We start from the raw sequence: 21,777 nt of genomic DNA on the forward strand, positions 1-21,777 counted from the left end.
TAGTAATTTTCGCAAAATTCGCGATCGCTCTTTTCTTCACGAATTTAGAAGTTCCAAAAATATTGGAACCAATGACAGAAAAATATGCCAACGAAATAGGCAAGATATTTCACCCAGGATGCTGAGTCAACCTATGTACCCGGTTTCTTAAGCTATTACAGTGCTTTGCCGCAGAGTGTTCAATTGTTTACCGCTGCGAGTGGAGACAGTAGTCCAGCCTTCACGATTCCCGCGCGGATGTCAGGGTCCCGTGATTCCAGTTCCTTGTAAGCCGTGAGGATTCCAGCAAGCGTGTATGGGTTTAAGCACGCCACCACGTGGATCGGCCATTGTAAGAGTTGCCGCATCACTATAGAGTGTCAATCGTACCTGCTGGATGCGGTGACAGGAATGACGGGAGACAGGGCGGCAATGACCCAGATGCCAGCCAAGTAAGGTCCCCCAAATGCATCCCTCTCAGTCAGAAATGTTCAAAAGGAAGACATGCAACGGGTTATTGCCCAGTCGTGATACCTTTTAACTCCTTCCTGGAAGTTGGAAGGCCCCTAAGACGAGTTATGCAGGGTCGATGCACCGCGAATTTAAGGTTCTGCGAATAATTGCCTGATCCTGGCTCCTCACAGATTCACGAATTATTGAGCCCGCAAATTTCACCACTTATACAGTAAACACTTTTGTGGCTGTCAAGGAAAAACTTAAGTGGCAACAACAGTCATGCAGAAAAAGGTACTTGGTTTTCTCAGATATTTGTACTGAAACACTACAAACTGTTATCCAATTATTTGCTTTAGGGACTAAGACACATGTTACATGTTGGAAAACAATTTTTATTTACTTCTAGTTTGTTCACATCTTAAGAGGAAACGGTAAAAGCAAACAGCGCACGCATAAAATATATTCGAGGTATATATTAAAAAATGACCGGCGACCAACTTTTTCATTTCAGTTGTCAAACAATTTTCACCTGCACTGCCCCTACAACATGCATATTACAAATGGATAAACTTATTTCTCCATGCTGTTACTATCCTTTAAGCAAGATGTGTAGTTCCTTAGTTTTAGGCATTTCTGAAATTCCAGGCAACCTACACCTGCCTAGGTGGTAGGTATCCTCTCTAATGAACAGCAACTTAACTGAACATCCTCAGGCACAAGATAAATTGCCATTTCCAGGAAGAAAATACTCAAAGCTCTGAAGTCGCAGCACAGACGTCCGTGATAACAGATAAGCAAATAAAACTGCCCTGACTAGGTTACTTAAAAAAGACGTTTTTTTTTACAGTTTGTTCTTGGTCTGTTTACAATATATATTTCCAACAGTAAGGTTCAATTAAGAAATGTTGAGCTTTGTCATGCAGTGCTGCACTGTCAATTAGCGCTGAAGTGTTGTTTCCGTAATGTTCATGATATGTCACAGGAGTGCACACAATGCAGGGGATAAGTTGAGAGGCAGGCCGAGGTTCTAATGTAGTACAGTCGAAACTTGTTAATATGACCACTGCAGTTCCCGCGGATTTTGGTCATAAAGCGAATTGTCATATTAATGTACACCATGCGTCACGAGTCGTACCATGCCCTTTACGTAAGCTTCGAAAGGTAGAAAATTACGTAAGCGGGTAACAGAATACAAATCATGAGGCATTTTAAAATAATGTATGGATTTAATGTATGTATGAATGTCGCTCCTTGAGTCTGACGCATATTCGCTTCTTCATTCCAGCAGTCCACTCTGTGCGTTTGCACTTCTTCTCAGACATGGTCGATGAATGCCGTTCGACTGCAGCAGGTCGCTATGACCATATGACCAAGGACACTGCTCTTTTAAGCACGTCAGACAGGGGCATCATGAGTCACCCCGAAAGGGCGCCCGCGTTTTCGCCGCCGTAGGTCAGGAGAACTGGCGGTTCAGTGACCAACGGTCGTAGTAACAAGGGTAATGTACATGTGTTCACCCCTAGTTGTGCGGAAAATACCTGTCGTTGTCATATAAACGAAACGTCACATTAAAGAGGCTGTACAACATGTACAAAAGGTGCACATTTCTTTGTGTTATATTATTGAAACTTATGCAGTGAAAACTCCTTGCAATTACTACTCCTTGCTCAAAAACAAAAGGCGCTTGCGTAGGGATGAAATATTCACTGCACTCTTTCGCATTTTAGCTCCTCCCCGCGCTCTAACTTTACGTCATTTTGACATAGCGCTTTCCTCACCAATTACGATCGAGTGTTCCACGTATGATTTTATTTCAAATGCAGAATTGGACTGGATGAACGTGAATCCTCTTCTATTCAAAATCTAAACAGTTACAGCCTCAAACTGAAAAAGAAATGCATTTAATTTAGGTATCATACGCGCACTACGTTTTCTGGGCAGTAGCACGCAGCACACCACGAGCGCGAATGAATATCCGGGACTACAGTTCCGGAATCTCAGGTAGGTGCGCGTGGTACATCTTCGTCATCTTCGAATGGTTCCCACAACTGGGCTGCCGTACTTTGGTTTGAGCCACGCGGCATCGCGTCACCAGCTCGCGTGGTACAGTGGATAGCGTGCTGGCCATGTCACGTCGTGACTGGGAGGAACCCGGGTTCGAATCGCGTCATGTGATAGCAGCCCAACTGTTGATGTTTGCGCCAGCCGGGCATGTTGATGTCATGATGTTGAATTTCGGAACCACGGAGCGCAAAACGTCGTTTCACACAAACAAACTGAGCGCTCCCACTCACAGCTGATAACGAAGTATGTTTATTGGCTGGTAATTTGAAACGTCATGTGCGCAGCTCGGCCCCCCGATTGGACGGCAAAACGCTACGTAGCCATGTGACATATGCGTGGTGGAGAGAGGCTCGCTGGTTACTCATCTTTGAATGCAGTTATATGGGTCAATGAGCTGGCACAAGCCGAACGAAATGTATATTTGGGTATTATGATCTGCGTTCTTTCGTGGGGTATCATTATTTCAGAAATGTCTGGTGGCCTGTTTACGGCCCCTTTAACGAACAAGTGTTACATGCGGAGGCCGTTGGGAGGAAACGGTTCCCGAGAAAAAATGGTCATAAAGCGGGGATGTCATATTAACGAGGTTCGACTGTACATGTAGCTGCACAATGAGGTGCAGTAATTCACATGTAGCTTTCGCTACATTCACAGCCGAGTTCTTGGTAATGGCTTTTTGTTTCCTGTCACGTCACAATGATTGAATCCAGTTTCTTTTTAACAGTAGGGAGGGAAAATGTCTCAGTGTCTTGCAAAGTAAAGTAAAGTGTGCATACTTCCTAACAGAACATGCTCATTCTTTAACCTCATTATTCACATAAGATGCATCATGACCGAGCAACAGCAGTGCTAATGTAATCTGTCAGGAAAATCCACTTGGCAGCTGAGCAAGACTACATTGCTTATGTTAGCATAAAGTCATCTGTCTACAATATAAATACACCAAGCATATATACTCTGGTGCCTCACAGGCAAAATATACAAACAGGTGCACCTCCCACCGAAAGATGCATGTAGCAGAAAATATCACATAATAATAAAAGAACTGCTCCTTACATGAAGTCAACAATCGTATACCTGTCTCTGCATTCTTCAAAAAAAAAAGAAGAAAAGAAATAAACAAAAAACATCAACATCATTTCCATTTAAGGATATTGTAACAAGCAACATGTTAACATCACGTGCAAAAGCATGTCATCATGCTACGGCAACACAGTACCTCACCGAAACACATGTAAAACATTTTTGCTTAAGCACGGAATTTTATCAAAAAAAAACTTTGGGCACTTGCTTGTGAAACTATCTGGAAGTTACTAATTGGATGTTGTGACATCATTTTGCCCATTTGAATTGGACAGTGGCATTCACCAGGCACCCACCGAAATGAATTGCACGGGTATTGCGATATTTCGAGAAGCGTTGAATGACTTAAGTCAGGGCTTCTAAAACTAGGTTACGTGGAATGCAGGGGTTCTGTGATGTTTCCGGGGGATTCTGCGGCTAACGTCATCCAGCGTTCTGTAATGCACGGTAACCGTAAGGAAGCTCCGTACTGCGACAGGCCAGTGTAGTCTGACCGCAGATCAAGGAAGGAGTTTGGAAGCGGCTAGGAATTGCTGGGGGAATACTTCCAGTTTCTCCTGTTGCATGTTGTACGGCATATATCACAACATGAAGTGTTGTTAAATACGAATTTTACCATCTATGCTGGGAAGAACACGTTAAATATTGATCCATGCTTCATGAGAACAACCCACGAAGCGTTGTTTCCAGTGAGGTTCTAGCAAATGTACAAACGTGCGCAGAGCTGTCCATTTTGTTCATCGTTTCATGAAGTAAATTTTAGAATGTTGTCCTCCGTGGGCGTGTCGCAAGTTGAGGTGGAAGGGGTTCCTCACAATGCCACAAAATGTGTAGGGGTTCCTTGACCACACAAACTATTGAGAACCCCTGACTTAAATGAATGGTTGAAGAAGTAAAATCGAATTCTGTTGGTGTCCAAATTCTCAAGGGTGGCCATAGTTGTACTCTTGGACACTCATTATGCCATATCCACAGGGGCACCAAAGCAGTTCCCCAGGCAATTCACCCAGACGTGCTGGGATGCCCCAACTGATAAATAACAGGGATAGTGTAACCCAACACGTAACCACAATATTGGTGCCCATGTGCAAAGCAAAAACAGTAGCAACAAGCGCTAGCAACAGCAACAACACTTTCTGAAATGTGTACAAAATTCAACACTGAAGTACTTGTAGGATGCTAATCTATGTTACTACCCAGGGTGGTCATCAGCTCTGGAAAGGCTAAGATTAATGGTAGTTTTCCTTTGAGGATGTATCTACAGTGAAAGTCAGCTACAAATGATAACCACACTGCAGCAGAAACAGTCGTATCACGCATGGTATACCTTAACATGCGGTCGCATATTAAACTCCCAAGTACTGTGTGGGACACGGTTGTCTGAATTCTCCAGCCAGTGGCGTAGCGGTCCCCTATTGGTGGTGTCGTGCGAGATGGAACTATACCAATACCATCTCCAAGGGGAGGCCAAGCTCAGCCTTGCACCATGCATTCCTCTCTCTCGACACGATTATTTTTGCCGTCAGGATGTGATGTGTGGTGCACAGTTGAGCGCAGCCTCCTCCCGGAGATGGTACAGTTCCCTTGTGCATGACACCGCTGATAGTGGACCACTCCGCCATGGGCTGAAGATGTCGGACAACCGTGTCCCACACCGTACACGTTGAAGTGTGACTGAACTACAATGATCACATTATAGTTGTACGCTCAACAAATTTGTGTTTCATCGTATTAGATACATACAACTGTATAAATGATCTGTTTTGTACCTATGCATGGTCACCTGCGATGTCCCAACAACTATAACCTGATGGGGCTTTTGGATCACACAGGATAATACAGGGAAAGGTTCACATACAAGGTCAGATACCACATGTTTTATACAACAAGTGCATCTTTATGAGCTTTGGCGCCACAAAATTTAGAATGTGACAACGTCTTTACTGTCTCTCACGTGCACACAAAATGCACACTAACTACCGGTACTGTGAAATGCAGCCGTGTCAATGTGTTCACCGGGTGTTACATAGAAAGATGATACTGCTAACGAGACATTCCAAGCCTAGTTGCCAAGTCATAGAGTCCTATAAGACACAAAAGTACACATTAATGTAAATCAAGGTTTACAGATTGCAACAAGCCAGATTCAGATCGTCCACTGCGCACGGAATGAATGCAGAATGTTGCAAAAGGATGCACGCATGCATGCTTGCGAACCTTCTGTTATTCTGTATGAGACGAAGGTGTCTCAGTTTTGCATGAGTCTCAAACGAATCTCCCATTCTACAGGTATATTATGCATGTGCTTACTCCTTGCGGTGATGCGAGAACTTCCGAGCATGCACTGCTTGGCGTGCATCACCCGTTGGGAGGCTGGACATGTATCGCAGTCCTTGCGAGTGACTGTTAGCGGTTGCTGATGATGACGATGCTGGCGGGCTAACCCAGTCGTGTGCACCCAACTGCACACTGTAGCGTCTGCTGGACGCCTTGTTGAACACTGGCAGCATTTCGTTTGCCTCGCTGCTTAGGGCCTACACCATAATAGGAGTCCTTAGTGTACGAGGACACGAGAAAAGACACACATCAGAAATACTTAATAATTAGGGAGTGACTTTTTCGGGTTCAATGCCTTGCTCAGACTCAGGGGGGAAATCGGGCACTATTTTTAAATCTGTAATTTGGGGTGAAATCGGGCAATAATTGGGCCTCGTGTGTTATCGGGTGATTTTATTTCTCCTCTTGTCTATTAAGTCCTTTCCTAATCTTTCTCTTGTGCGTGTGACCTCCCGAGCTAACCCCGATGGCATAGACAGTGCTGACACACATGGGTGCATTTCTGGGAACGTAAGTGACCCATTCTTACATGTGGCGACGTCTGTTCATCTTCAGTGGTAGCATCAATTGAGGATTTCAGTCATTAGTCGGAGGTCGGTTCGGGGGGGAATAATCAGGCAGGATCGGGTTTAACCCGAAAAAGTCACTCCCTATTAATACTGCACTCTATTGCTGGTTAATCCCATACATATCAACCACATATCAATGCCTACAGATTCAAAGAAGGTAATTCTGGTTGGATTATGCAGCCACAAACTGCCCCAAACTTCATACTTCCACCTGGGCAGCCACATACTTCAAACTGGTGCCCCAAATTGTACTGTTACTAAGGTAAGACCTGAGTCATGGAACTCTTCGAGGTTGTACTAAATGCAAAATTTTTGCAAATAGCCGCCATAAAAATGATGAAGGTGACCATTTACATAGCAGCATGTCAAGAACACACACAGAGTTTCCTTGTGGGAAATGTGTTTGGGTGATGTTGTTAAGAAACAACAATCTAAGAAATTATTCTTCAATGAGTGCATGTTTGAGCCCTTCAAAATAAGATTTTCACATACAGATACAATAAGCCCCACTTCAAACATACTTCAAACATAATCTTGTGCCCCTAGTATCCTAGTATAGTGAGTGTCAAAATCTGCATTGGCCTAACGTGCCAACACACAACTCCACAAAGATGTCATCACTGACACTTTGGCCACTGCAAACAACACAGCTTCTGCTTCACTCTGCTACAATTTCTCCAAAGTGTTTTGTCTCGAGTACCTGTGTAGTTACCTAAGTACCATCTTTGTGCAGCATCCATGTATGAGCCTGAAGTTTTTGGGAAATATGTTTTTCCCAATTCGGGGGGTAAAAATCGGGGAAATCAACGTGCTCTAAATTCATGCGAATTCGGGTGGAGAAACTTCCAGTATGCTAAATTCAGGGAGAAATCAGGCTCCATTACTCAAACAAACTGTACTGGTTTGGTACAAACAGTGATGTAATTGCGTTTTGCGTTTGCTGCCAAACAAGCTAGTGTGCATTCCTACAGACGTTTCAGTGAGGGCAGTTTGCCGGGTAAAAATCTGGTTTCACCCTAAAGATGCAAACTTCAATGCGGAGAAGAAACGGGTTAAACCCTAAAACTTCAGGCTCTATTCAGGGGTCTCGTGCTATTATTAGGGTTCCAATGTTTCGGTTTTAGCTAGGGCTATGCGAATATTTGAAATGTTCGACATTTGTACCGAATAACGGTATCGCACTATTCGTATTCGAACCGAACAACATTTTATCAAATACTCGAATATATTCGAAATTCCGTAGGCTGGCTTCAACTCATGCCTCTGAGTGTTGGGCGAAGCCTACCTTACATGTCTGCGACTCAAATATACCCTGTAAGGTGGCTTCCCCTCAAGAAGCTTACTTTACACTTTTGCGCGTGCGTACTCGAATTAGTCCTGCAAGTTGGCTTCGCCTCATGTCTCCTAGCGTCAGGCGAAGCCTAGTTTACACTTCTGCCAGTGCTGCCGGGTTACAGGCACGGTTTAAAAGTGCGATTTGAGGGATAACTGAAAATTGCAACTTTTGAGAAATATTTTAGCAAATGCTGGGAAGTTAGTTTAATAATTTTCAGCTTTAGCTGGACCAGCTATGACACCACAGAAAAAGGGATTTCATCACACGGTCGACTGCGTTATGTCTGGGTACTAGATTCCATCCGGAATTCCAATTATCAGGACAATTCTAGAACAAATGTATTCATCAATGAAATATGTGAAACACAAATTAACGGTACCATTTAGAGGGGGTGTGCAAACTTTTGCACTTGTTTGCAAAGAAGTTTGAGTTTCCTGGTGAAGCAAAGCTAGCCAGGACATAGTTTGCAGTCACAGTCTCCCAACTATAAGCACCTGGTTTCAATGCAGACTTTTGCTTACTATTCAGCAATAAGCACACACTTGTGCGTGGTTTTTTTGACATTATTCGATTCGCTACTATTCGAAGGTTTTACTATTCGATTCGTATTCGATTCGAACCCAAAAATCACTATTCGCACAGCCCTAGTTTTAGCCAATAATCACCTTCTGCGAGGTTTCTAAAATAACTGGATTTATTCCAAACGCGCAGATTTTTATCAGCCCATAAGAATGGTAACATAGGGTCTTCCCACATTTTACTCATTCATGTTTTGGAGATGAATGCCCCACATCACCATTTTAAACTGAGTACAGCTCAACACAGGAAACAGGTGAAGGCAATAATAGTCTCTAATAGCCTCTTACTAAGGGCATTGCATGGCAAAATGACATGAACAGAGAGCAGCATGTACTTGTGTTCATGCATTCAGTACAATGTGGCAGGGTTACTGTCTTCAGTCGAATACCCAGATTTTAACGTACGTTTTTCGAGCATGTCATCAAGCACGGTGCCACAGAAATGGAAGGTCTCGGCAGACTATACAGAAGTACAATCTGAATTCAAGGTGTTTGCATCTGACGGCGACAATGTTGTTATTTGTAAATTCTGCCGGGTAACCTTCAGCGTTAGCGGTGGAAGGGGATCTCCAAACATCTGGGAGCATCTTGCAACTGTGCAGCACAGGTGAGGCTCTATGTTTTTCCTTTCCTGTCATATTAAATGTATTAGTATAAGTAGCATTTACGAGTGGCTGCTATATTGCTAACTAGCTTTTGTAATTGTCCTTTACAGGTGATGCGTTATTTCAAAAGTCTTCGGAAGAATGTACAACTCTCCACAACGTGGTAGTGCATCAGCCCTTTAATTTTGATTTTATTGCTCACTTCTGATATTCTAATAAAATTTGGGAACCGATAACATGTCCTTCCAATTTTTTTTTTTTACCTCAGAAAAAAATCCAGAATTGGAAACCCCAACAAACAGCACCCTCAGATTTTTAACTTATATGCAAACTCCAGAAAGCCAGAACCCTAGCTGTAATGAATTAACTGCGTGCAATGGTACCATTTGCTACACGTTCGTACCCTGTGTATCTCTCTTGCGACATCAGACACTTTGTAGCAGAACTCACCTTAAGGTAGATTATAGCATCAGTTCCGTAGCCTTCGTACGAGGTTAGAATGAGATCACCATGAAAGTACCGAGCATATAGCCTAGACAGGGGGAGCCCATAACCGTAGCCAGCCTGAATAAAAGGCAAACACATGCAACATGTTCACATCTGTGTTTTTGCAGAATAGTTAGTCGTATTCGAATTAGAATGTGACCTTCATTGGTGATCTGGTTATGCTATACAGTAAAACCCGCGGATAACAGTATCTCGTATAACGATATCCATCGTAAAACGATGGTTTATGATTTTACCGTCAAAAGATACATTGTTTCTATGGGGAAACGAAATGCATACGGCGATGGAGGCCGCGGTTCTGAGTACTCGTATAACGATGTGGGACGCTGACCCGTGCGCGTAACCTCGCGGCAACAAAAGCCGCGATAAGATACAGTAGAATCTCCATGATACGAATCGATAGCGGTAAAAAATTCGTATCCTCCGAAATTCGTATAAAAAATTGAATAGAAATAAAAATTAAGGCAAGAAAATAGACAGTGACTGTTCATTTTACAATGCTATCAGTGTAAGAGGTCGGTGGAAACGCTTTTGTGTCTCTGTATTTGGCCAATGCTGCTCAAACTCGCGAGATGATTCAAAAGGCCCAGCGGGCCCAGCAGGGCTTTCCACCCGCAAGTCGCGCGACAGTGTTCTAAAGCGAGCTTATCCTAAAGCACGTAGGCGTTAGGTGAAGCAGACTTGCGAAATGGTGACGTGTAACGTTGCAGGCCTTTTCTGATTATTCGAATTCGATTCCCAGTGTAAATGAAATATCCGTAAACTATTCGCACTGGAAATTTTGCTATTCGCACAGCTCTACCTGAAATACGAGGGGTGTTTAAGTCAAACCGTGACTTTCTGTCTCCTGAGTGTACAAATGGTTCGCGCTACTTCTCAGGTCTCCACGTTCACCACGTGGTGGTCACACCAGGTGGTCACACACGTCACACCAGGTAATTTTTATCTTTTGATCAAAGTTCATAAAACCAATAACCCTGGGAGACCCATTATTTCAGGAATAAACACACAGACAGAGAAATTATCCTTAGTTGCTGACCACTGCATCAAACACATCCCACCCCTTCTCCCATCCTTTGTCAAAGACACAAACGATTTCCTTTCCAAAATTAACGCTGTCCATGACCATTTCAGTAACCATGCTGACATTTTGTTGGCAACAATGGATGTCGTTTCGCTATACACTAACATTCTCAATGACGAAGGTCTCTCTGCTGTTGAACACTTCCTTAATTCTCACCCTTCCGATATTCTTCCCATGCCCGCTATCATCCCCCTTTTAGAACTAGTTCTTAGCTGTAATAATTTCGTATTCAACGATCAACACTTCGACCAAATTCATGGCGCTGCCATGGGCTCCCGAGTCTCACCTAATTATGCCAATTTATTCATGGGTCGTTTTGAAAACTCAGCCCTCAATTCTTTCCCCCTTAAGCCACTTATATATCTCAGGTTCATCGACGACATTTTTGTCCTCTGGTCTGGTGATGAGGCATCTCTGCAGTCATTTTTTGATCACTTCAATTCTCTGCATAGCAAAATTAAATTTACCTGTAACTATTCAAGGTCATCCATCAACTTCCTTGATGTGACAGTGTCATGTAAATCTGGTAGGCTGACCACTGAACTATACAAGAAACCAACGGACAAGCGCCAATATCTCCACTATGAAAGCTATCATCCCAATCACCAGAAAAGGAGTATTCCATATGGTCAGTTCTTGCGCCTGAAACGAATCTGGTCAGATCAGACTGATTTTGTAAAACATGCTCAGCAAATGGTATCTGATTTCGAAAAAAGAAATTACCCATTTGAACTCATCCATGACTCGTTTGCCAAATCATGTAGCCTATCCAGGGAGTCCTTATTCACCCCGAAACACAAAGAGGACTTACGTAATGTAGTTTTATCCACCACATATCATAAATCACTTGTCAATACCAATTCCATTCTTAGACGCCACCTCAATATATTACATGCTGACGAGCAATTAAAGGAAATTTTTCCCACTCCCCCATTAGTAGCATTCCGTAGATCGAAAAATTTGCGCGACATCCTCACGTCATCATGCATGATGAAGCGCTCGCCGGGTTGTTATCCCTGTGGTAGTACACGGTGCCAGACCTGTAAATTTATCGCGCCGTCCACCATTGCCCGTAGCACTTTGGGTGACTTCTGTTTGAAAATTCGTCATTCACCCAATATTTGTTACTTGATATTCTGCTGCAAGTGCAATTCACAATACATTGGTGAAACCTCCAACACAATGAGAAAAAGATTTTATGGCCACAAATTTGATATCCTAAATGCCCGCCAAACTCCTGTCGCCATTCACTTCAATCAACCTAATCACGATTTTGAAACTGATCTGAAAATTATATTGCTAGAATCTGGGTTCCGCACCGACATTAAACGTAAGAATAGAGAGTCCTACTTAATTTTGCAATTCAAGTGTCTCACACCAAATGGTCTGAATCTTAGTCCTGGCTCGTTATATCCGCTTATGTAAATGTAGTAGCTATATCTCTATATTTATTTGTGCACAATTCTTGAATCCCCACTTTCAGTCATCGTCTGGTACTCCGTTAGATAATCCGTAACCTTCCCTTTTGTCCATTCTGGGCCACTCGTTTCCCATACTCCTGACCCCCCTTCCGCGAAACTGGGTTGGCGAGCCTTTTTGTTCATAACAACACCTTTTACTGTTCTTAAACAGTTAGAGGTCACCTATCCGTCTGCCCAGCTATTCATTGTACACAGACATGTGGCACCATATCTTCTTTCCTCTTCCCTTTCTTTGTACAGCAGTGTGTTTAGTCATGTATATGTCTATACTATATATACTTATGTGTGTCACCACTTCACTTTGTACCTGAGGAAGCATGGACCTCCACGCGAAAGCTTGTACAAATTAAACTTAACAAAAATCTTCAGTGTCGGCTTCTGTATTTTGTTTATGTGATCTACAGGACTTGACTCCCCTCTTCGTATACGCACGTGGTGGTCCAAAGTTTGTGCAAAACAGAAGACACGTGTTGGACAAGATGGCCGACAACAAGGTGAGCGCGCACATCTAACAGTGAATTGTCATGAAGTTTCTCATGAATGAAGGCGTAACGTCATCTGAAATTCACAGAAGACTTCAGGCTCAATATGGCCACGATACACCTAGCCGCAGCAAAGCGTTTGAGTTGTGCAAACGGTTCCGAGACGGCGGTACATCAGTGCAGGACGATCCCGGCCCGGGCGGCTCAGAGCCCAGTGTCAGAGTTCCTGAGAACATCCAACTTGTGGTGTGCCTGATCCTCAAGGACCGACGGATAACATGTCTCGAACTGGCTCGAAAGACGGACCTTTCTGTGGGAACGTTGAACACTATCATTCATGAACACCTCCAGTTTCAGAAAGTTAGTGCCCGTTGGGTCCCGAGGCAGCTCTCCGTGTTTGACCGGCAGAGAAGACTGGAAATCTCCCAAGAGCTACGGTACCAATTCGACACTGAAGGACAGCCGTTCCTTGATCTGATCATCTCGTGCGATGAAACGTGAGTACACCATTTCACTCCTGAGTCTAAATGCGCATCAAAACAGTGGAAGCATCCGGGCTCGCCAGCTCCCAAGAAGTTCCGAATCACCCCGTCTGCGGGTAAGCTCATGGCCACGGTTTTCTGGGACAAGGCTGGCGTTGTTCATGTTGATTTTCTGCCCAGTCATACCACCATCAATAGTGCATATTACTGCCAGGTTCTGAGGGATGTGCATAAGGCGCTGAAGCAAAAGCGGCCGGTCCTCATCACCAAAGGAGTCCTCCTCCTACAGGACAATGCACGCCCGCATACCGTGCATCTCACGGCACGCACCTTACAGGAACTTGGCTGGGAGTTGCTGCCACATCCCCATTACAGTCCAGACCTCGCCCCCAGCGATTTCCATCTCTTCGGGCTATTGAAGGCGTTCCTTGGGGGCCGCCACTTCAGCGGCGACGACGAGGTCAAGAATGCGGTCCGATCATGGCTGCTACGCGCCGGTAAGGATTTCTACGCTGCTGGCATCCAAGCCCTCGTGAAACGCTAGGACAAGTGCATTAGTGCAGCTGGAGATTACGTTGAAAAATAAAACTAATTTCTCGCACCCCTTCATACATAAACATAAATACAATTAACTACAAACTCAAGCTATTACTGAAGTGTTGCATGTGCCATATGTTTTTTTTTTTGTGTGTGTGTGTATACATTGTTAAGTCAATTGTCAGAAATTTAAGAGGCATGTTCTGTTTCACAAGTTCATGTTTCATTAAGAAATTCCATAACATATAACACTCACTAATGGTGCAGAGTTCATCCCTGAGGCTGAGGGCTGTGGAGCAGTGGAGTACATGTATTGGAAGAGCAAATCTGTTGAGCTCCTTGGAATGCCTCCACCTTTGTCGGAAAGCTGTTCACGCAAAAATAGTAAAGATCAAAATCTGTCATGTACTTCTTGCATTGTAATGCATTTCTGCTATGCCTTTCAAAATGTTATGTAGTCAGTTACACATTAACGTGATACTGCTTAATAATGTGCTCAATACTGAAGCATGGCACTTGCTTCACACACACACATACAAAGAGAGAGAGAGAGTGTGTGTGTGTCAAGCTTTGCCAATAGCCTTCTGTGGCACCAAATCATTACAGGTTCAAGCACTTACAATACACCTTTATATGACCATGTAATGGTGTATAATAACGCAGTGTGGCATTTGCGCATTTTGGCCTTTGAACTGTGCCTCCCTGAATGGCACATAACTGAGGTTAATCCACACAATAGTGGCACAGGGACCATGCTAGTTATAGCTCTTTGGAAGCTACATTGCATTGCATTGCATTGCATTGCATTGCATTGCAATGCAACGCATTGGTTGCAACGAAATGCATTGCAACACATTGTTGCATGCGCATGCAACACATTGCATTGCATTGCAGTGTACCTGTGCTGGGTAATTGTGTTCTACAATATCGACAGAAAAAGCTCCAATTACCATCCACCTGTACATGGTAGCATAAGCTTTAAATTTACAGTATATTTGTACGGATGCCTAAAGCATGCAACAAAATAATTACCTTGATTGTGAGATCTTCCTTTCCACGTACAATAAGTACGTTCAGTGGAGGATAATCATCGGTGTCCGTGCCATGGTGTTCAACGACAGCTCTCATTGAATTCTGAACACAAGATCTACATTTAAGCTTTCTTGGTGAACCGCAAGGATCAAAGGAAATTACTGTAATACAACCCTCGATGGAAACTTACTTTGAACAACTCAAACAGCATATGGTACAGATGTGATGGGATATAATCGACGCAGATTGGTGCATTTGGGTTAACAGCTGAAACGAGATACAAGCACTTGTTACCAGCTATTACCAATGAAATACTATAACAGACTGTTAATGTTCAACTGGCAACAAAGTCACTGACGTTGTTGACATGGTCGATAAGATCGATAATATATAACACGTTGGACGGTTTCAAGATGACTTCTGTACCTAACATTCACCAATGGTATGTACTTGATATGTATTCAAGTAACTCAAGGAAAAGGTGCTGACGCCAGGAATCGAACCTGGATCTTCCGATCGGTCGTCCACATTTGTGACCTGCCTCGGCCAATTCTCGTTGTTTACTTGATATGTGTTTAAATAATATGTTGTTGAAGGACATTCTTCGTGAATGTAGCCTGGTGGCTCTGAAAAAGCACTTATTCAAAAAATGCAGCAGCATAAGTGGTGGCCCACACGGAACATCAAAATGACGTCGCTCGCTCCTACTGTTGCGAGAGCTTGGAGGGCGGAGCAAGTTCAACAAATAGTGCGCAATGTGTTTTGTAATTACTGCGCTGCTATGTCGCTGTCGACCTTCATAATTTAAGGAAAGATGTTTCAGGTTTAAATGAACATCTTCCAACTGATACATCGTTGCTCTTATATCGGTTTAGTGCCCCTTTAAGACTCTCAAGTATCTCACGATTGTTATGTTTAAGTAAATGAGTTTGTTATGGAAGTTACATCTGTGTTTGGCCTCCGGTTCACTCCGCACACAGTTTTCCAGAAGCCTTAAAGTGGGACTCCCCAACAAAATCACCACGGATGTGGTATATCCGTAACCTTTGGCATGTCAGGAACGTGTGTAGGAAATATCTCCTTCCAAAACTGCGCAGATTTTATCCAAACTGATTTATTACGAAGTGAGTGCTTCGCCTCGGTGTAGCCAGATGTCACTCAAAGCAACACACTGCTGACATCATCCAGCAAGTGAGAATGCAGGTTGCGAAGCAGACGACAATGCTGGGTGACGTCACGATATCCTCGTCCAGATGAACCGCCGTAGTATGTAGCCCTGTCTTCTGCTCTTCGCGGTTCGGTTGAGGTTTGCTATTGTCATCCTTTATGAATTACTTACTAGCATAAAATGAATGCGAATGTTGTATGCGATATCGAGGGGGGGGGTCGTGTTTGGTATGATGCAAACCTAATTTTTTTCGAATCCTTGCGAAGTCTCCCTTTAACTACACTGGTTCACTATGCTGCCTTAACTATGCTGTAGACCTCAATCTTCATTTTGCGCACATTGTCTGGGCTCAGTGAGAGTAGGGCACCCCCCCATCCCTCCAAGGAATTAAGTTCGGTTTCTCAGACACCTCGAAGATCCTAAGCCCCCTGGCCGTGTGTGACATCATCTCAATAAAGTTGCTGTGGTTGTTATACTATCTTTGTTCACAGCTTCCCATGCTTCCAATTCTGATTCCTTTTGTAAGACTTCCAGCACCTGCTTTGAGGCACATGTTTGATAGCTGTGTAAGACGCCTGTAGACAATAACATCTTAAACTGCAGCCATATTCTCATCTGGCAAGCTATACAAAAGAGAACCAATGATGAACACTTCTTCTTTAATGGACACTAGCTTTCATGTAGCAGGCTACACTTCTTCGGGTGTCACACCTGAAGAAATGTAGTCTTCTCCATGAAAGCTAGTGTCCATTAAAGAAGAAGTGTTCATCGTGTCTTGTATTGCCTCTACCTGGATGCTGACTGGTTTCCCTCATCTACATTCTGGCAAGTTATACATCAAGCCAGAGCAGCAGCTATACTAGCATTTCAACATGATGCCTCCGGCAAAGGTTCGCGTTTCCTGATCCTCCTCCCTTGGAATGAGAATCCAATCAGTACTCAAGTACTGACAGTGTTTTGAAATAAAGGAGTGGGTTGAACATAAAAGCACTCCCCATATCCAAAGCCATGCTTCCAACCACTTTTTAGGTCGCTTTGAACACTAAACAGATATGACAAGTGCTGCAGCAAGCTTACCATCATGTTCCTCCATGACAACACCTGGAGATGCAAGGTAGTACTGGTCGCAGAGGAACTTTGCATTTTCATAAGCATCTAAAGCATATGACAAAAAAAAAAATACTTATAACAGCATCAAACAAACTACATTAATGCATTTATTTATACTACAGATAATGCATAAGTGGTTAATTTTGCTGTCTTAATCATTCGCGAATTCAGATGGAGGGACATTTGGCGAGTATTTTGCTACTGACAGTTGTATTAGCTTACCTTCTACCACTGAGGAGACATCACAGTGTGGATCGATGCAACCAATGTGACGTGGATGAATGTTGTTCTCGTTCCCAAAAAGTATTGCTGTCAAGAAAAATATGAGAATATGTTAGGTACCTCTAAGGTTCCTCAATGGTCCACACCATTTATATACTCCAAGATGAAAAGCATGGGCTGTGTGGACATAGAATGCTGCACAGACTGGAGAAGAAATATTTTTGCTTGCAGCATTGTTTTGTGTTTCCCCATTTTGTAAGGCAAGTTCACTTCCACAGTTCTATCCCACTTGGAATACTGTGCAAACTATCCCACAGCAATAAAATGCGTGCGTATTATTTACACAGATTCAGCCTCTGATGCATGCAAGGTTCACTGTCATAAATATTGCTAAGGAAATGTCGGAAACTTTACCAATGGGAGCAGTACTGAAAGCGTCCATCTGAGGTCATTCTTGCGGAAATATACATACTGTGTTGATTGATGAGCATTCTTATAGAAATGCGACTCATGTAGAAGCGGTCAAGGAAGTACTGGATGCTGTGGTCTGTCCTGACATCAGGCTCATGCATCTCTTTGAGCTCCATCACTCCCTGTGCCATCGTCTGCACTACATTTGAGTGCCTGTTGCGGATCTTCACCAGAGCATCCACAAATCTGAAGACATTCACAATGTATTCTGTTTTTAGCCGTGTCATATGTTTTCATTTCATTTATTAATGTACCTAAAAGCATCCATCATTATTGTAATGATGCCACTGTTAACATCACTTGTAAATCACCATCCATTACTAAAGATGCAAAGCAGAACAATAACAGTGTAGTTTATTTTAGAGTCCTAAAACATGTGACTTATGAGGCAGCAATGCATTTTGGTTTTAATAACCCTGTAGAAGCTTCAAAGACGTGTGAAAACTTACTTATTGAGCACAATGCTGTCGTCAGCAGATGAGTTCTCAAATTCGAGAATTTCTTCAAAGCTTCTCTCATACCTGGAAGAAAAAGGAGCCACAAGTTATAGTCATGAACGCGTCACTGAAAACTTCAGACAAGCGTTTCTTCTCTCCTTTGAAAATCCATGTACGAGGGCAGTTCCTTCATGCTTGTGCAACTTCATGCTGAAGCAGAAGTGGGTGGCCAACAAAAAGAAGAAAAAGAAGAAATCTAGCAAGAGCAAAGCTCCGCCATTGCTGTATTTTAGTCCTGGCTGTACAGCTTGATGTTTCTTTTAGTGATACAGTATTTTATGTATAAAAAAGCTATGAGAGCAGCATAGATATGTGCCCGTGCAGGTGGGTTATATTCTGTGCTGACATTCTGCTGTAGAAAGTATGTAACTACTAGCTGACCACTTACCTAAAATTCATTAATTAACATTTTAATTAGATTTTAACTAGATTTTTTAGATAGCAGAATTGGGCCAGTCATTTAAAGCCACTCTCTTTTTTAAGAATCCTGAAACTCGCACGTACAAAATACCCATCGCCAAATTTTGCTTTGGAAACGAGCCTATACTGAAACCAACGGCTTTGCAAAGGCAGGAAGAACAATGCCCATTCCACATTGGAGGGCACGTGCTTTGGAGCAATGAAGCTGATTGGAGTAAGTGCTGCTCTGCTGTACAGATAACCCAGTTTGCTGCCCAGATAAGACGTTGACGCTGAAAGTTGTCTCCTCCCTATGCTCCAACAACGCATAGTTTCGACTCATTTGCATAGCAAAATTTGGCAATGAATATTTCAACATACATGCGTGTCTTAGGATATTTTAAACAGAGGGTGGCTTTAAATAATGACTGATTCCAATGCAGCTGTCTCACATTTTCCTGAAAACATCTAATTAATAAAGCCAATTAATGAATTTTAGGTAATTAGTCATCTAGTAGCTACATACTCTCTCCGACAGAATGTCCACCTGGATGTATAAACCACCGACAAAAATTGCGTCTGCTCTTCCCTCGTAGCCTTCTTGTAAAAAAACCTGTTGAAAAGTAAAAATCAAAATCACCCTGTATACTAGGATGCTATGGTATACTTAAATACAATAGTTGTGGTAGGAAATGGTTAAAAAACTGAATAATCACACAACTGTCATACGAACATGGTGAGTGAGGACTGGCATTGAATAAATTCTGATTTGCTATGTGATGATGCTATGATGATTTGCTGATTGAACCAGCCTTCTGCTGCAGAACTTTGCAGCCTTGTAAGAAAACTCTGTTCTATGTCATCACTATCATCATTGTCACTTACACCCTTTGTCTACAGGCTTTTTCCTGGGCACTCGTTTACACAATGATGCATGGGTGATGCTCAAAGTTTCCTATTCTAAAACAGCTACTTTTATGACATTTATCCAGTGATTTTATATGTACTTTAAGGTTATGCTTCCTCCACTTTATGAAAAGATGGCAAAAATTCTAATCATAGGCTTCTAAATATGCCCCTGCAGAACTACAAAATGGCCTGAGCAAGTGTTGTCAAAATTTGCTGTGGCGTGAAAGCTTTCTGTTTACAACTTGTGTGCAATAGCAGCTGGAGGCTAATAATATGAACATTACACTAAAGCCCTCATTATAGTAAGGGCTTTGCAAACTTCTGGTGCATAGTCTACATCTGCATTAACATCTTTGGCATATAAGACTTCCATTTTGCACCCTTAGGCAGGCTTCCGCCACGTCGACAACAGAGAGAGGGCGCAGACAAGCTGGTTCATGATGACAAGGATGCAGCCCGAGACAGGGAAATAAACAACAGACAACAATTTTCTCAATTTTCTCAATTTCTTGAGAAAATTGTTGTCTGTTGTTTATTTCCCTGTCTCGGGTTGCATCCTTTTCCTCCATGTGACAGCCATTTTAAAGTGTAAAATCTACCATAATTTTGCCGCATCACTTTAAGGAAAGGAAGCAAATTTGGAAATCTCACGTAGTACAACGACGTTGACATGGCAGAAACATGTACATTTAAGTGAGTATACATACTTTTCCTTGTGAGAATTGTACATGTACTACAGACGGTAAAGCATCAGCAGGCATATACAAGAGTACCAAAGAGCAGGTACAGCTCTAGGCATATGCTGTTGGTGTGATCACACTGGGCCCTGTGCCTTGTGTGGCCCCACACCTCCGGCGAACAACACTGACTAAAGCGGAAAAAATAGCACCACCAAAGCCTGAGTCAAGCACCCTGTGCATTTTAACCACACCCCAGACTTGCAATTCTCTTGATCGAAAACGAAATGGTGGTGGTGGTTGATCAGAATCGGTTGACTTATCAGATATTATTTCGGAGTTTGCCAGAAACAAGGAAATGAAAATAGTTTTGTAAGTTTTTACTTTGTACCTAAGGCTAGTCAAGAGTTTTGAACTCATATGAATATGTATAAAATAGGCCATCAAGTAGAGTGCACAGAAGTGTAGTAAAACAACGTAAATATTTTTTTCATACTGCTTAAGCATTTCGTTGCTGATGATTTGTTGTTTTATGGAACAAATGCAACTCTGGCCATGATGCAGTTTTTTTTTTCTCTCTTTTCGTGCTTCCATATCACTCTCAAATCGAGTCCCGAATCAGTTCACAGCAGCGGGCACCACGCCTGCCTTGAGACAGCCCTGCCAAAGAGCCACATTGGTGAACATGTGAGTGCATGAAACACGGCCAAGGTGAAATTTCGCATTACTCTACGAGAGGTTCGGTTATAGCCGCTGCCATTTATATCGTTACACTTACCAACTCTGCACCAGTTGTACGGATGGCATTCGAAGTAAATTGTCCGGCAGTAGATGAATCTCTTTCATGATATTTGCCAACCTTACTGGGAGTTCCTTCTTCAAGAAGGTGAAAGACGTCCTTTCGCATGCATGCTCACCTGCAATGGATATTGTGTACAAATATCAGGTGAGATGCATCCGTTACCTTGAAGAATTATTTCTTATTCAAGACTCTGGAATGATTCACATCGCCCACATCATACAAAATCGCTACAAAAGCTGAGTAAATCTTTAACCTTTGGGCTATAAGGAAAATGTGTACGAAATATTACCCTCCAAAACTACGCAGATTTTATTACGAAGCGGGCGCACCGTTTCTGCGAAGCAAGAAGCTTCTGTAAGCAACCGTGAGCTCACGTCACCGGCAAGCGAACGGCACCGTGGTCATGACGCGGGTGACGTCACGGTATCCTCCTCCGGACGAATCAGCTCTGTTTCGCCTCTCCCAGAGCCGTCTCGGCGTTTCGGTTTCGGCTTCCTATTGTTTTGCGTTTGGAAGAAGGTTTACTCAATTTTGTTGTTCTTTTATGTTCTTGCGAAGTACCCCTGTAAAAGCTCTGCACAAGTCCCGCTGTAGAACTTGCCAGGGCGGCAATGTCCTTCATGGCATCAATCAAATCATTGTCCCCGGCAAAGGAATGCCATGCGCGCCGAGCAAGGCCCCGACATCAAGGCCGTTGACACGGAGCGGACAGAAACTGATCGCATGCTAAACGCAAACTCGGCGGATTTTTTCTTTGTTGCGTTTCAGGTACTATTTCCGGTCTATTACGTTAGCCAGGAAGGACGAAGGGATCATTATCTGGTCATGTGATCATGAAGGAAAGCAACTGAATCCGGGTCAAGCGAATTACACTTTCCCTTGCTGGCACAAAGACAGCTCGCCAGACGTT

General features: G+C 43.1%; 1 protein-coding gene across 1 annotated transcript in view; it reads right to left on the minus strand.

The window, feature by feature from the left end:
* Positions 1-806: 806 nt before the first annotated feature.
* Positions 807-21,777, minus strand: part of LOC135385502 (pyruvate dehydrogenase (acetyl-transferring) kinase, mitochondrial-like) — a 36,609-nt gene continuing 15,638 nt past the window's right edge. The window contains exons 2-12 of the mRNA XM_064614852.1: positions 20,844-20,982; positions 18,033-18,104; positions 17,585-17,769; positions 17,113-17,199; positions 16,858-16,935; positions 14,803-14,879; positions 14,613-14,714; positions 13,837-13,947; positions 9,458-9,571; positions 5,893-6,116; positions 807-5,666 (exon numbers count right to left, since the gene is read on the minus strand). Of these exons, the coding sequence (XP_064470922.1) occupies positions 5,657-5,666; positions 5,893-6,116; positions 9,458-9,571; positions 13,837-13,947; positions 14,613-14,714; positions 14,803-14,879; positions 16,858-16,935; positions 17,113-17,199; positions 17,585-17,769; positions 18,033-18,104; positions 20,844-20,982 (1,199 nt within the window). The 3' untranslated portion in view covers positions 807-5,656. The remainder of the gene's footprint in view (positions 5,667-5,892; positions 6,117-9,457; positions 9,572-13,836; positions 13,948-14,612; positions 14,715-14,802; positions 14,880-16,857; positions 16,936-17,112; positions 17,200-17,584; positions 17,770-18,032; positions 18,105-20,843; positions 20,983-21,777) is intronic.

The sequence above is a fragment of the Ornithodoros turicata genome, chromosome 2 (assembly GCF_037126465.1).
Source record: "Ornithodoros turicata isolate Travis chromosome 2, ASM3712646v1, whole genome shotgun sequence".
Classification (NCBI taxonomy): Eukaryota; Metazoa; Arthropoda; class Arachnida; order Ixodida; family Argasidae; genus Ornithodoros; species Ornithodoros turicata.